Consider the following 14419-nt stretch of genomic DNA (forward strand, 5'->3'; position numbering starts at 1 on the left):
AGTAGCTCTTTCACCAGGGTGTGATGACCTCAGTGAGACAGCATTGTTAGCATTCTGTAAAAAGCTATTTTTGAACCATGTTATTTAGAACTCATTGCTGTTCTTTGTTGGAAAAAGAAGTTTTGCAAGAATATGGCCTTTGTTCCCAGTGAGTTCATCTATTGTGGTTGTTGGGCATGTATTTTCACTGGGATGTCACACCATGAGAAACTTGGTATTTTGAGGGAGGACCAGTCCTGAGCAGGGCGGGTCTTGGGGCAGGACGAGCATTGCTGGGAGAGAGTAGAAGAAGCCCTGACTACCTGAGTCAGCAGAATCCACCCTTTCTTTCAACAGAATGTTTGGTTTCCCTGTAGGCTTTGGGGGTGACATCTTAAAAAGTAAGGCCTTGTCAAGATTTAGAAGAGATTTGTTGTTGGCAGGCTGTGTGGCTGCCCTCTTTGTGTGTAGGTGCATGTTTTGATGATTTTTGTAACTGCCCTTCTATAGGAGAAACCTACACCTACGACTGGCAGCTGATTACTCATCCTAAAGACTACAGTGGAGAAATGGAAGGGAAACATTCTCGGATCCTCAAACTATCGAAGGTGAATTTGCCTCCTGTCATTTGCAGGGCTGGGGTAGAGGTGTTGACCATTGCTTCAAATTTATAAAATAGAATTTTCTGTCCACACTTAACTTAGGAACAGTCTTTCAGAAGTGAATCCTCCAAAAGTCTTGACTGGCTGACATCCAGTATTTGTTACTGCATGATTCTCAAATTTCCATTTATGATGAGAAGACTGTATAAGCATGGTGGTGATAGCTGAAAATATACAGTAAACAATTTTTAAGGATAACATAAGGATTTTAGAATTTGGGAGATAAGCTAGGTTATTTGTAGCAACATGACTGTGTAAATTGTCTCAGTCTTTTTTGAGATTCAATGTAGTTGTTAAGAGCCATAAAAATGTTCATATTCTTTGGTCAAGCAATTAACTTCCCTCCCTCCCTCGCTCTCTCTCTTCCTACTTTCTTTCCTTCCTTTCTTCCATCCATCCTTCTTTCTTTTCTTCCTTTTTTCCTACCTTCCTTCCTTCCCTTCAACAACTGTTTATTGTACTCTAGTTTATGGAAGGTATTGGGAATTTACCAGTGAGTTAATCATAATCTTAGCATTCAAGGACAAAAGAGTCTAGTAAGTGATACTGACTAGAAGCAGGTAATTATAACATGAGATGCACTAGATCAGTGCCAGATTGAAGACCTGGGGAGTTAGAGTAGATTTCTTAGATTATGCCTAGTTGGGTCATGAAAGGTGACTAACTTGCTGGGTAAAGGGTAGAGCAATAATATCCTAAGTAGGTAAAGCAACAGCAGTCATATATGGTTCAGTCTGACTAGAGCCTATGGTGTGAGAAGAGCAATGGCCAGAGTAAGTTGGAGAGATGCAGGGGTCAGATTGCACAGACTCTTTATAAGGACTTTGACTCTTATCCAGAGGGAATATGGAAACTTTGAAAGGTTTTAAGCAGATGAAAGACTTGTTCAGATTTTCAGGTTAGAAACATCACCCTGACTGCAGATTGGAGGAGATGAGACTCAAACTAGGGAGAACAATGAAGACTCTGTTGACAGATGTAGATGTGAGATGATAATAGCCTGAGTAAAACAAACTTAATAAAATAAAACTTAAAAACCACCTATTGAGCTCATACCATGTGCTAGAAACAGTGCTAATTGTTTTTTTTTTTAATGTCAGGGTTTTTTTTTCATACTGTATATATATATAATTTTTCTTTAACATTTTATTTTTTTATTTTTCCCCTCTCCCCTCCCTTCTGGTAACCACTAGTCCATTGTCCATGTCCATGAGTCTCTGTTTGTTTGTCCTGTTCATTTGTTGCTTTTAGGTTTCTATCTCATATATGTGATATCATGTGATTTTCAACCTTTTCTGCCTGGCTTATTTCTCTTAGTATGATTATTTCAAGGTCTATCCATGTTGTTGCAAATGGCAGTATTTCATCTCTTCTCATGGTTGAGCATGTCCCGGCCACTGTGAATAATGCTCCTATGAACATCGGTGTGCAAATATCTTTTTGGATATGAGTTTTCAAGTCTTTGGGGTAAATACCCGGTAGGGGGATTGCTAGATCATATGGTAGATCAATTCTTAGTTTTTTGAGAGCTCCATACTGCTTTCCATAGAGGCTGTATCAATTTGCAGTCCCACCGGCAGTATATGAGGATTCGCTTTTCTCCACATCCTCTCCAACATTTGTTATACTTGTCCTGTTGATTATAGCCATTCTAACAGGTGTGAGGTTGTATATCATTGTGGTTTTGATATGCATTTCCCTAATAGCTATTTCATACATTTGTTGGCTATTTGTTTGTCCTCTAGGGAGAAGTGTCTGTTCAGGTCCTCTGCCCATTTTTTGATTGGACTGTTTGTTTTTTGTTGTTATCAAGTCGTATGAGTTCTTTGTATATTTTAGATATTAGGCCCTTATCAGAGGTGTTGCTTGCAAATATATTTTCCCATTCAGATGGTTCTTTCTTTACCTTGTTGACGGTTTCTTTTGCTGAGCAGAAGCTTTTTAGTTTAATGTAGTCCCATTTATTTATTTTTGCTCTTACTTCCCTTGCCTTTGAGGTCAAATTCATAAAATCCTCTTTAAGTGCTAATTGTTTTATGCAGTTATTTAATCTTCATAACAATTCCAAGATACAGATATTAATATCTGTTCTACAAATGACAAAACTAAACATTGGAAAAATAAAGTGGTTTGGCGAAATTTCACAAAGCTATTAAGTGGTAGACTTGAACTGGAACTTTCTGTCTCTAAAGCCCATGCTTTTAATAACTGCGTTATGATGAATGGTTAAAAACTAATGTGATATTTATAAAAAAAAAACATAAAACAAAAAACGAAGGCGATGGCAGTGTGAATGGAGAGAAGTGAGTGGATTTCAGAAATGGAGGTTGACTTGATAAGGCTTGGTGATCAATTAATTGGGTGGAGGTGTTTGGGAAGGGAAGTCTAGGATAATTCTAGCCTTTTGGCTTAGGCACCCGGTGGGTATTGCTGCAGTAGTGCTGACATTCACAGAAATGAGCAGGTTTGGGGCAGGTTTGCAGATGATTAACTCATTTTCGGATAGAGTGAGTTTGAGGTACCTATGAAACATTTGAGTGGAGGTGTCCAGTAAGTAGCTGGGGATCAGGATACAAGTCTGGTCTAGAGGTAAATTTGCACATCAAACTCAAATAGATGACGATTGAAGCCACGGTAATAGATACCATCCAGAGAGAGTGTGTAGAGTGAGGAAATAAACGGGTTGTGATTGAAATTCTGGGGAACATTGTCACTAGAAGTATAGAAGGAAGAGGAAATGAGTGGGAAGGGAAATGAAAGCCAAGGAAAAGAGAGCATTACAAGAAGGAAGTGGTCAAATACACTACATGTAATCAATTAGCACACAAAAAAAGATAATTCCAAAGAAAGAAAAAACCCATTTGCCTGAAAGATGTTCATCATTGCATTAGCTACAATAGTGAAAATTTGGGAACAACACAAATAGCCAACAATATGGAATGCTTATATGAATTATGGCACATGTATTCATATACTATTCCACAATCATTAAAATGACTATTAAAAAGACTATTATTAATGGAGAAAGTGTTCATGCTAAATGAATGGAAGAAAGAACAATAAGTTTGGTACACACCTTGGTTTTAGCTAGACCCTGAATACCACTGACATACGAGCTCCTTGAAGGCAGAGAGCTTATCTTATTCATCTCCAAACCCCAAGCCTAGGACAACAACCAGTACATAATTGGTTCTCAGTAAATGTTTATTGAACAGTTGAACTGTTTAAAACTATTTTGTGTGTGTGTGGTTAATGACTGGGAAGAAATAAGAGAAATATGATTAAATAATTGATGTGTTAGGACTGTGGGATTTGGGTAATTTTTTTCTTTTATATATGTTTATACAGTTAGTGGAACTCAGGAGGGAAACATTCAGATATTTGGGAGCCATTTGGTATTTTTACAAAATGTTTTTCTTTGCAGAGATGATTGTTTTAATTTCATAACTCTGTAAAGTAGGATAGTTGGGCCTTTAATGTTCTTTTTAAAAGGAAATGGGAGTACAGAGATATTGAAATCCCTTCTGTTGTTCTAGAGTCAGCTAGTAATAAGATTCACATAAAAAGCTATGGTTTTTAAGTTTATAATTCATTGTTTCATCTCTCCAGCTAGTTTACTTTCTCCACTTTGGAAACAGTGCAAGGCGAGAGAGTGCAATAATCAGCCTGGGAAAGTTCACATATATGTGCGATGTTAAGTGTTAATTGCTGCTCTTTGTGGTTGTCTAAAAGATCTCTGTCCTTTCTGCAGCTCACTCCAGGCTTGTATGAATTCAAAGTGATTGTAGGTGGTCAGAGTAGCCATGGGGAAGGCTATGTGAACGTGACAGTAAAACCAGGTATGTATTTCCCAGCCCTGACTGTGTCTCTGTTGCTCCCTCTGCAGGAATCCCAAAGAGAGAGATTTGACTTTAGGGTTTTTTTAATTCCCATTCTTTTTTTTGTAATATATTTATTGGGCAATTCCTAATTCAGTGTAGTAAAAGGTTAGGGTGACAAAGTATGTACTTTAGCTCTAGTTAGAACATTTGGCTAGGCAGGGAAACATTAGTCACATGGCCCACAGTGCAGCATGGCCTGTCTACCTGGAACTACTTCTCCAAGTAGGTCATGCTGAGAGAGGACCATGTGTTGTCATTAAGAGAAACAAGAAAACCAGGGGAAGCATGTAGAAGGAGAACCAGCCAAGCGGCTGGCCCTTTCTGATCTCTTTCCAGAAATGTGGGCCTTTGCACATAGACTTCCTCACTGAAACCCTGCCAGTCCTCTTTCACCTTGGACACCAGATTCCATCATTCTTTTTAAGTGATCCGGCATCAGTAGATTACAATGCGGTAGCAAGGTATCTTGTTTTGCATTTTCAGAGACATTAGGGGGGAAGTTGGCACGTGGCACGTACATTGGTACAAATTCTGAATACTGCTTTCTGCCTTTGTTGGTCATAGATTTTCTTTTCATTCTTTGAACCTTATAGCCAAGGTAATCTTTTCTCCTTAAAAATGCATTTAGCATAAAGAGCATTCAATCATTTCTCAAAGAAAAGCCCACTGGGCTCACAGTTACTCAGGTGGACCGGAGTGGTTTATGACCTTCCATCCATCACTCTGGCCTAGTCACCTCACACACAAACAGCTCACGGATGGTTGCAAAATCACCTACTGTCTTTTCAGCATAGCTTTGTGCTGAGAGATAGCTTGCTTGCCAAGGCCTTTATTGCACAAAGCGTATTTGTGGTCCACTTCTAGTCAGCTTGCCTGGAAGCAGTCACTTGCTGCTTTAGTACTCTTCATGAGCTAGATAGATAGCACATGAGCATTGAAAGAATGCACAGGGCATGGTCTTAGGAATAGTCAGCTTTGGAAGAGGCTTTCACAGGCGTCTTACATGATAATGCCATCCTGGTCTTGTGACTTTCACATTTGGTGATGCTACAGCCATCAATTATGTAGTGGAAACATAATCCACCCAGGAATGGTCTGCTCCTACTATAATTTCCAAAGCACTTCTTTTAATTGCTTCGGGGTCATTTTCTTTCAGAGCCCCGTAAGAATCGGCCTCCTGTTGCCGTTGTGTCACCACAGTTCCAGGAGATTTCTCTGCCAACCACTTCTACAGTCATTGATGGCAGCCGTGAGTACTTATCTAGCATGATATTTTAGAAGAGCATTCACTGTGTACTCTGGTGGAAGAGTTGGGCCGACTATGTGTGCGTTCTGTTTAGGCTTCTTGACTGTGTTATGGGAGGAGCAACCATTTGAAGTAACTAATTAGGAAATAAGAACCACCCAGGTCCTATTTAAAACTCTCATGCGGCTTGTTTGAAATAAGATTTCTATTCTGAGATGGTAAGAAAGTGGGATTATACATGTAGTTAGCATTATTTTAGTTGAAACTTTCTGGTTTTCAAATTTTCTTAGATGGAGTTGCCATTCTCAGTTATGGAAACAAAGCTCTTTTCCTATCATGAGAAGTAACTGAGAGTCTTAACTGAGGAGCTCTCACCCAGCCATCACCACCTAATGAGATTCCTGTCAGCCTTCTCCTGGAGAGACTCACAGAATGTACTCCACGCCCCTGCCCGGGCTCACTAACATTTTACCCTTCAGAGTAGTGTCACCTGATGGGTGACATGAGAGGATTTCTGGGTCTTTGCCTTTGATCCTGGCCATGTGTGTGCAGGAGGTTTCAGTCCTGCCATCTCACCAGTATTTGCTTGGAGACACATTAAGGCCCCGTTACCCTGACTGTCTTGGCATTAGCAGTGGTTTTTGGCAGAGGCAATCACTGCTGTAGGAGAGGAATCTCTCACAAGGTTAATAAACATTTCATGTAGGCGGTTCTGACAAGAAGAGGAGGCTTGAAGAATAGCAGGCCAAGAAGGAAGAGACAGAACAGAAAAAAGCACTTATGAGAGTGATAGAAAAGGTTCACATAGTACTATTTTATATTTTTGAATAGGTCACAGTTAAAAAATATGTGAAGGTATGCAGTGAAAAGAATCATTACTATCCCTTCTCCTAACTATCTAGTTTTCCCCCAATCAATGATATTTATGTATTTGTCCAGAGATATTATGCATATATAAGAAAATATATAGTCTTTATGATAAAACATTATACACACTTATGTACAATGTTTGTTCCTGTATATTGGAGAATTTTTTTTGAATCAGTATATGAAATATTCATTCTTTTAATGATTTCATAGCCTTCCATTATATGGATATATAATTTCATTGTTTGAATATATACTTGTTTTCAGTCAGTCTCTATTGATGACCATTTAGATTATTTTTGGTCTTTCACTATTACAAATAATGTTGTCATGATGAATAATCTTGTAAGCATGACACTTAACACCTGTGCAAGGACATCTGTAGGATAAATTACTAACAAAGCAGTTGCAGAGACACAGATGAATTTTGCCAGATTGCTCTTTGTAGAGATTGTATCAATTTATGCTTCCATCATGACTTATGAAAGGGCTTCTTTCTCCACACCTTTACCCACATAACGTGTTATTGAAACTGGTCTTTACCAATCTGATAGGTTAAAAAATAGTATCGCAAGCATAATTTAAATTTGCATTTCTTTTAAGTGAGGTTGAGTATCTTTTCATATGTTTAAGAATTTTTGATTTTCTTTTTTTTATACAGTAGCATTTTAACCAGAGGTTGCCTGTGTTGGAGTCTTTGGAAAACTACGCAGTGGAATATTCATAGAGAGGCAGAATGACCCAATATTCCTAGGGAAGAAACACTCTGGAGAGATAGTCTGTAATTTCACGAAGTTTTCCTAGCCTCAAGTCTCTGGGTAGTTGCCCTGGTTTGTGTAAACTGGATAAGTGCTGAGACACAGCGCTCTCATGTTGTAACTGATGTTTCTTTATGGTCAAGAAAGCACCGATGATGATAAAATCGTCCAGTACCATTGGGAAGAACTTAAGGGACCTCTGAGAGAAGAAAAGATTTCTGAAGACACGGCCATATTAAAACTAAGTAAGCTCGTCCCTGGGAACTACACTTTCAGGTAAGTTAAGATCCTTCAGGTTCACCATAGGCCATTTTTTCTTCCTGTGGGTTTGACATTCTTATGGGAGTAACTCTGACATATAGCAAGTTTATTGTAGAGTTGGTCAGTAATATACTCTTAGGTTCCATTGGTTCTCTGAGCCCTATGATCTTTAATAACGACATTAATGACTTTTTAAGGCAAATGTCCTTGTATAATATATCAGGATTCACCACAGTTAATCCTTCTCAAAGCCTTATCTGGCAGATCTCCGAACATTGTTTTTTTTTTTGTTTGTTTGTTTTTTTTAGGATTTCTGTCATTAAGTGAAAGGGCCCATCTTCCTTTGCCTTTTTTCAGGAAAAATCCGAAGGAGCCTACGATCATTTGTCTCATCCCTTTGGAAAATGCTTCTTCAAATGATGTCTCAAAATTCTTATTTTTGACTAGTGTCTTATTTCATTATGAGTTGTAGGATCTTTATTAGGGCTTTTTGGAGAATTTCCTTCAAAGATAGTCCTTTTGGAAACTAGTGTTGACATTCTAGAATGTGATTAATAAGAGTGTGAGGCTGACTCTAGAGTAATCTTTATTTTGCATAATTCCTTATATGCTACAAAGCACTTGTGAGTATCATACAAACACCACATGTACATGATGCTGTCCTCATTTTACATCTGAGAAAAATGAGGCTCAGTGTATTTACTGACTCTTCTGACATCACACAGTACCGAAATACAGATTTTCTAACCCCTATGTCATTCTACTCTATTCCTTGATTTGACCCATCTGTATTTTGTTAATGCTTCTTTGAATGCCCTTCTCAGTCTGCTGGAGTTCTGCCTAACCTTAAGAATCTACATAGTTTCCTATGAAGCTCTCCGAGATCCCTCTAGAGAGACAGAAACGTGGCTCTCCCCTTTTCCTGTTGCACTGTGTGGCACATACGATGGTGGGACAGCTTATTCATGGGTGTCTGCCCTCCCCCACTAGATCTGAGATGAATCAAATTTTAGACAGTACCAGAGACACAGTGATAAATGGCCTAGCATAGCACCAACCCTACAAATAAATACGCAGGTTCTGACTTAGCAGAACTCTCATTGCCTCAAGACTTCAGGTGAATGAAATGTAGCTGCCATTCAACAGGTTGGAGCCTTCTCATTGGCTTAAAATTGAAATGTGATTTGGTTTTACCTTAGATTTCTAATATAGGAATTTTAGCATTTATGGATTTAGCCTGGGCTAGGTTGACCTTTTTAAAAATAGTAACAGTAGTAACTACTGTTTATTTACTATGTGTTCATTGCTGTTCTGAGCTCTTTGAATGCAGTAGCCCATTTAATCCTTATAACAGGTATTATAATTACTCTTATTTTACAGACTGGGAAGTTTAGGCACTAGAGGTTAAGTAACTTGCCCAGGGTCACACAAGCAGTCTCAGCTTTTCACCACTGTGTTAGCCTGCAGCGTGTTGGATGCATGGATGGAGTATTGAGAGCAATTCTTTTTTTCTAAGTCTCAATCCATGAAATGATGGGATTAGGTCTGATTAGCATTAAGGCCTGGTCTGATTCCACTCACCTATTCCTCTCCTCTGCTTTTATATGGTAGTAGCCTCTTCCCCCAGCCCTGTGGTCAGCTGTTGTTTGGTTCCAGGATTCTTGCTTGCAGGCCAGTGACTGAGGTGAAAGTGAGAGTAATGGGCAGCTGCCATTTTGCCACCTGTCTATAACTTGCTTTTGTTCTGAAATAGGAGACGAAAGGGATATGTTTAAAAAACAAACAAACAAACAAAACTGAAAACACCAGGGAAACTAAAAAAAAGAGGAAAACTTCTGTGGACTTTTCTTTTTCAGATGTGTGTTGATTTGCACGTGTCTGTGCGTCCAGTGTTTTTGTGCTCTTTTTCTAAAGGCTGTAATAACAAAAATCCCCTCGAGGCCATATGAAAAAGGTGAGCCTGTGGGATAAAAGCCCACAGATGTCTGGCTGTCTGTGGCTGGTAGTGAGATTTAAACAAACAACATGCCTTTTCTATGCTTTTCCTCTTTCTGTCAGCAAAATGGAAGAAGCCCAAACTTCCTTGCTTGCTTATGCTCACATTTTGAGGTGGCAAGAGAAGCTTTAGGCTGTTCAGCTGGAAGGCATCATTTAGGTAAAAGTCTGCTCTTATAAATGAACATTTTTTTTCTCTTGCAAATCCAATTTCACACTGGCACAAACTGTGGGACTGTTGCGTAGGAGAATTCATTTCCATCTCAGGCTCCCGTCTTAGCAGAGCCAGCCCTTCTAGTCCATCCCAGAGGCTGTCTGCCCAGGATGTCCATTCTTGCAATACTTTCACAGCCGGATCAGGGTGACGGGAGGAGAGCCTGCTGCAGTCAGAACTTGCTCTACTTAGTGTGGCATCTTTGAACTCCACAGGAATAGAGGCCAGGGACTATCTCTTCTTAAGACTTTGCGTCTGGGCTTTGGAGTCAGAGAGCTGGGTTGGCTTGCATCTTGGCTCATGACGGGGTCCTGGGCAGGTCGCTTGGCCTCTCTAAGCCTCCTGTAGAGTAAGACTGATGATTGCTGTGAGGGCCAGAGCAGATGATGCTTGTACAGGGCCCTCACACAGACATGTGCAGGCAGCGGAGCAAAATGGAGCCGGATACACATTGTCTGAATTCAGATGCCAACTCCACTACTTTGAAGTTTGGGCAAGTTACTTTACCTCTCTCTGCCTTAGTCTCCTCATACCTGTAAGAAGTAAAATGAAGATAAGACTTATAGAGCTGTTGTGAGGATTTAATGAGTTCTGAAGCACTTGGAATAGTGCCTGGCACAAGTAAACTCTTAGTCAGTGTTAGCTTCTGCTATTTCGCTGCCTTTCCAAGAGGAACAGTAAGAATTGGTTACCATTTGGTAACCTTGCCACCTTGGTATTTCTGAGCCTTGATCTTTTTAGTTCTCTCATGTTTATTCCTCTTTACTGAAGCCTGTCCCTGATTGCACCTCTCTCTCTGCCCTGATAGCTTGACTGTAGTAGACTCTGATGGAGCTACCAACTCCACTACTGCAAGCCTGACAGTGAACAAAGCTGTGGATTACCCCCCTGTGGCCAACGCAGGCCCCAACCAAGTGATCACCCTTCCCCAAAACTCCATCACCCTCTTTGGGAACCAGAGCACTGATGATCATGGCATCTCCAGCTATGAGTGGTCACTCAGCCCCAGCAGCAAAGGGAAGGTGGTGGAGATGCAGGTAGGAGGGAGTAGTTTCTGTCTTTTCTAAGGCCCAGGGGGGATTAGCGCGGCTGGACCAGATCACCCATCCAAGGCTTCTTTTTGCTCCATTTTAATGACCAAAGTCAGATGTATACATAGATCATTTGAATTTTTTAAAAAAAATCTGGAAAGTTTAGGGGCCTTCAATTAACACACTAGCAAAAACCTTTACCTCACATGTTTAGTATCAGAGGAAAAGACTAGATGAGAAGTGGTAGCTGTTCTAGGATAATTCCAGAGTAACACTTTTTAGAAGCTACAAGGGTGCAGATCTTACAAAGTGGAGTAAATTGCCTAACTAGATGATGAGCTTCTCCCTGGAGATATTTCAGAAGAGACTAGATCTGTCACCAGGCAGGTAACATAAGTAAATAAAGAAAACCGGATGGGGGCTGTGGTGAATCAGAGAACTTAAGCCCTGACTAGAAGGGTCAGCTGCTCCTCAGGCCCAGCTGGTTGTCGCCATATGGACATATGGTCCCAAGGTTGCTGGATCGTACAGCTTTTCAAGAGAAGACAGAAATCTAGATCTTTATGTGAAAGTTTTCAATCATTAAGACACCAATAGGCCAAACAAAACATCTGCAAGCTGAACTCGGCCCAGAAGCTGCCAGTTTTTGCCCACTGTTGTAGAGTAACTTCCTGCATTGGGAATTTGTTCTAGGTTATTTTTAATGTTCCTTCTGACACTCAAGAGTCTATGTTTTTAGGCTTGAGGCATGACTTAAAGCTCACATTCACCTGGCTTTTGTTTAAGTATTGTATTGGGTTTCTCTGCTGTTGCAAAATCCATACAAACCTGCTTTGTACGTAACAGCATGGTGTTACGTAGCAATCTGAGTTGCTGCCATGTTTTAGCGGGGCAACTTTATTAGGGTGGCTTTTGTAGAAGGAGCACTTTTTAAAAAAAATTGTGTTGTTTTATTATATATTCACGGTCTTCTTTCTGGCTTGGGTCATGGAGACTGACCTTGGTCATCTTTGCACCTTTTCCTGCTCTCCCCTCCCTATGAGAGCTCTGATTTTATTTGTAACTGCCTCAGTGTCAGGGAAGTTCCCTTGAAGAAGGAAACTTTTAACAAGATGTCCCACAGTGTCCCAGTGTCCCACAGCATTCACTAATTTTGCTGAACAGCCTAGTACCAACTATTTAGAAAACTGGGTAAATCAATTAAACCTGAGCAGTACTTAATGTGTGATACTGTGATTCTGGGAGGCTTTCTCACTGTCTATATTTATATATCCAGGGTGTTAGAACACCAACCTTGCAGCTCTCTGCCATGCAAGAAGGAGACTACACTTACCAGCTCACAGTGACTGACACAATAGGACAGCAGGCCACTGCTCAAGTGACTGTTATTGTGCAGCCTGGTAAGTTCCCACCTTGAAGTGCAGGCTCTTCTATTGGCTGGCCCCTTTAACCTTGGGGGAGAAGAGGGTTTGGGTTCTGAGCTATATGAGGGTATAAGTGGGAGGCACCAATCCCCTGGCAACCTCTGTCGTCCTGGCAACTTCAGTTGTCCACTCTCCTACTGCTTTCTTCATAGCTAGGAGAGAGAGTACTTCACAGCCTCAGCTTGTGCCCTTGCCCTTGGCTAGTTATTGTGCCTTCAAGGGGACCTAGCAGATAGAGTCTCTGCCATCCCATATTTTACTGCATCCTTAAAGGGGCAGCTTCAGGCCCAGTTCCTCAGGAAAGCCCTATCTTATCACTCAGACCCTTTCATTTGAACTCCTATAGCATTATATTTCAAATTTAAGGTAGCATAACTTCATTAAGATCTTCCATATTCTTTCAGAATTTTTTTTTTTTATATTTTCAGTCTTATATTCTTCACTGTAAGCTCCTTGACTGTTCCCCAGTACATATATCTCCCATAGTATCTGACAGTTCTGTGGGCGGGGAGGCAGAGTCCTTATGGCTTTCGGAACATATGTCCCAATGGGATCATCTCCTTTCCCAGCCGAACTGCCTGCCTTTGACCTCCAAGTATCTGTCTTCTAGAAAACAACAAGCCTCCGCAGGCAGATGCAGGCCCAGATAAAGAGCTGACCCTTCCCGTGGACAGCACGACCCTGGATGGCAGTAGAAGCTCAGATGATCAGAAAATTATCTCATATCTCTGGGAAAAAACACAGTGAGTATTGACACAAACCCTTATTTATGCACAGGCTCCAGACCTTTGAAGATCAGGGTTTTACTTGTTTTTAAGACTTTACTTGCCCTTATTGGCTTATTCAAGGTGGGGAGTGACTGAGAAAGAAAGATTTGCAATGCCCGACTTCAACCCTAAGAAAATAACATAAAATAATTTTTGTAAGAAAGACTGCTTACCATCAGCTAGTCCCTGGGTAGTACTTTTGTGGTCCTGGTGCTTTTACAGGTACAATTCATCTGCTGAAATGCATAGTCTGATTACACTTGAGAGGCAGGATGGAAGGGGTAATGGAGCAGAAAAATACTGTTGCTCAAAATTAACTGGGTAAGGCTGGCAGCGGGGGATGGAGCAGAGCAGCTATTAAGGAGAATTGAAATTCATCTACAAAATGAAAGCATTACTCCATTATTGTTTCCTTGAAGATACTGTTTACCAACTATGTTAGCCAGAGGCCAAAGGCAGTAGCCAAAATAATACTAAATAAACTGGAGTTATCTAATCGAACCATTACTAGTTTTCACAGTTTCTTTCAGCTCCTTTAAATCATAATAGCTGGAACTCAAATTATATGCAGGATCCCCAAATAAGTGAAAGAATTCCAAGGAAGGGTTAAAAGAGTTCAGAGTTAAAGAAAGAGTCAAATTTCTCTATTTCTAAAGGTAGCAACCATAGGGACAGACTGGGTTTTTTGTTTTTTTGTTTTGCCTGGAGCATTAGAGATGGGTGGGAAAGGGCTATAATTTGAAGAAACCACTTGACTGATCATTGGTGAGTTGGATTCTAGAAATTATTTTCCTCCGCTCTTGTTTCTATCTTTTGGAGAACCTAATCTTCCTCAGCCCAGTGTGTTTTCATTATAACTGTTGAAGATATGGCTGATAAACATTTTAGTTGAGTTTTATCAGTGTTTACAGTGGAAATAGTCCTTAGCTAGCTTCTTGGAGGAGAATCTGTTTCAGGAGGGGCTACTAGGGTCAGAGGTATAGGTTTGAACAGTAGAACAAAGCAGAACTGGGAAGTCTGCAGATTTCTCTCTTCACCCTGTAGTTCTAAGGAAAGCTCTGGAGCATTTTGATCCTTAAGCAGAAGTGCTTTGTTATGTGCAGCATCGTGCCTGGATATTGGCACAGAGCTCACTTCTCTACTGCAGGCCGCTGTGTGAGGCCCCAGGGGAGAAGTAAGGTTGCAGGGTGTCCTGAGTTCTCTGGGCTGCTGTCCAGGAGCTGAAGGGAGCTTTGCTTGACAGAGCCACTAAGACGAGGTTGGTTTTGCCTTGAGAATTGCTCTGCAGCCTTGGCCCAGTTCCTTTTCCTGACTTTTCAGCAGAAAAAAGTTTG

The 14419-nt window shown here is 40.6% G+C and overlaps 1 protein-coding gene across 5 annotated transcripts in view; it reads left to right on the forward strand.

Annotated features, from left to right (window-relative positions):
- KIAA0319L (KIAA0319 like) overlaps nucleotides 1-14419 on the forward strand; it is an 87043-nt gene that overhangs the window by 54326 nt on the left and 18298 nt on the right. For all 5 annotated transcript variants that reach the window (XM_006924251.3, XM_015598824.2, XM_006924250.3 and 2 more), the window contains exons 6-12: nucleotides 490-587; nucleotides 4393-4480; nucleotides 5679-5771; nucleotides 7537-7669; nucleotides 10672-10900; nucleotides 12171-12294; nucleotides 12929-13061. In XM_006924251.3, coding sequence (XP_006924313.1) covers nucleotides 490-587; nucleotides 4393-4480; nucleotides 5679-5771; nucleotides 7537-7669; nucleotides 10672-10900; nucleotides 12171-12294; nucleotides 12929-13061 — 898 coding nt within the window. The remainder of the gene's footprint in view (nucleotides 1-489; nucleotides 588-4392; nucleotides 4481-5678; nucleotides 5772-7536; nucleotides 7670-10671; nucleotides 10901-12170; nucleotides 12295-12928; nucleotides 13062-14419) is intronic.

The sequence above is a fragment of the Pteropus alecto genome, unplaced genomic scaffold, assembly GCF_000325575.1.
Source record: "Pteropus alecto unplaced genomic scaffold, ASM32557v1 scaffold39, whole genome shotgun sequence".
NCBI classification, from domain to species: Eukaryota; Metazoa; Chordata; class Mammalia; order Chiroptera; family Pteropodidae; genus Pteropus; species Pteropus alecto.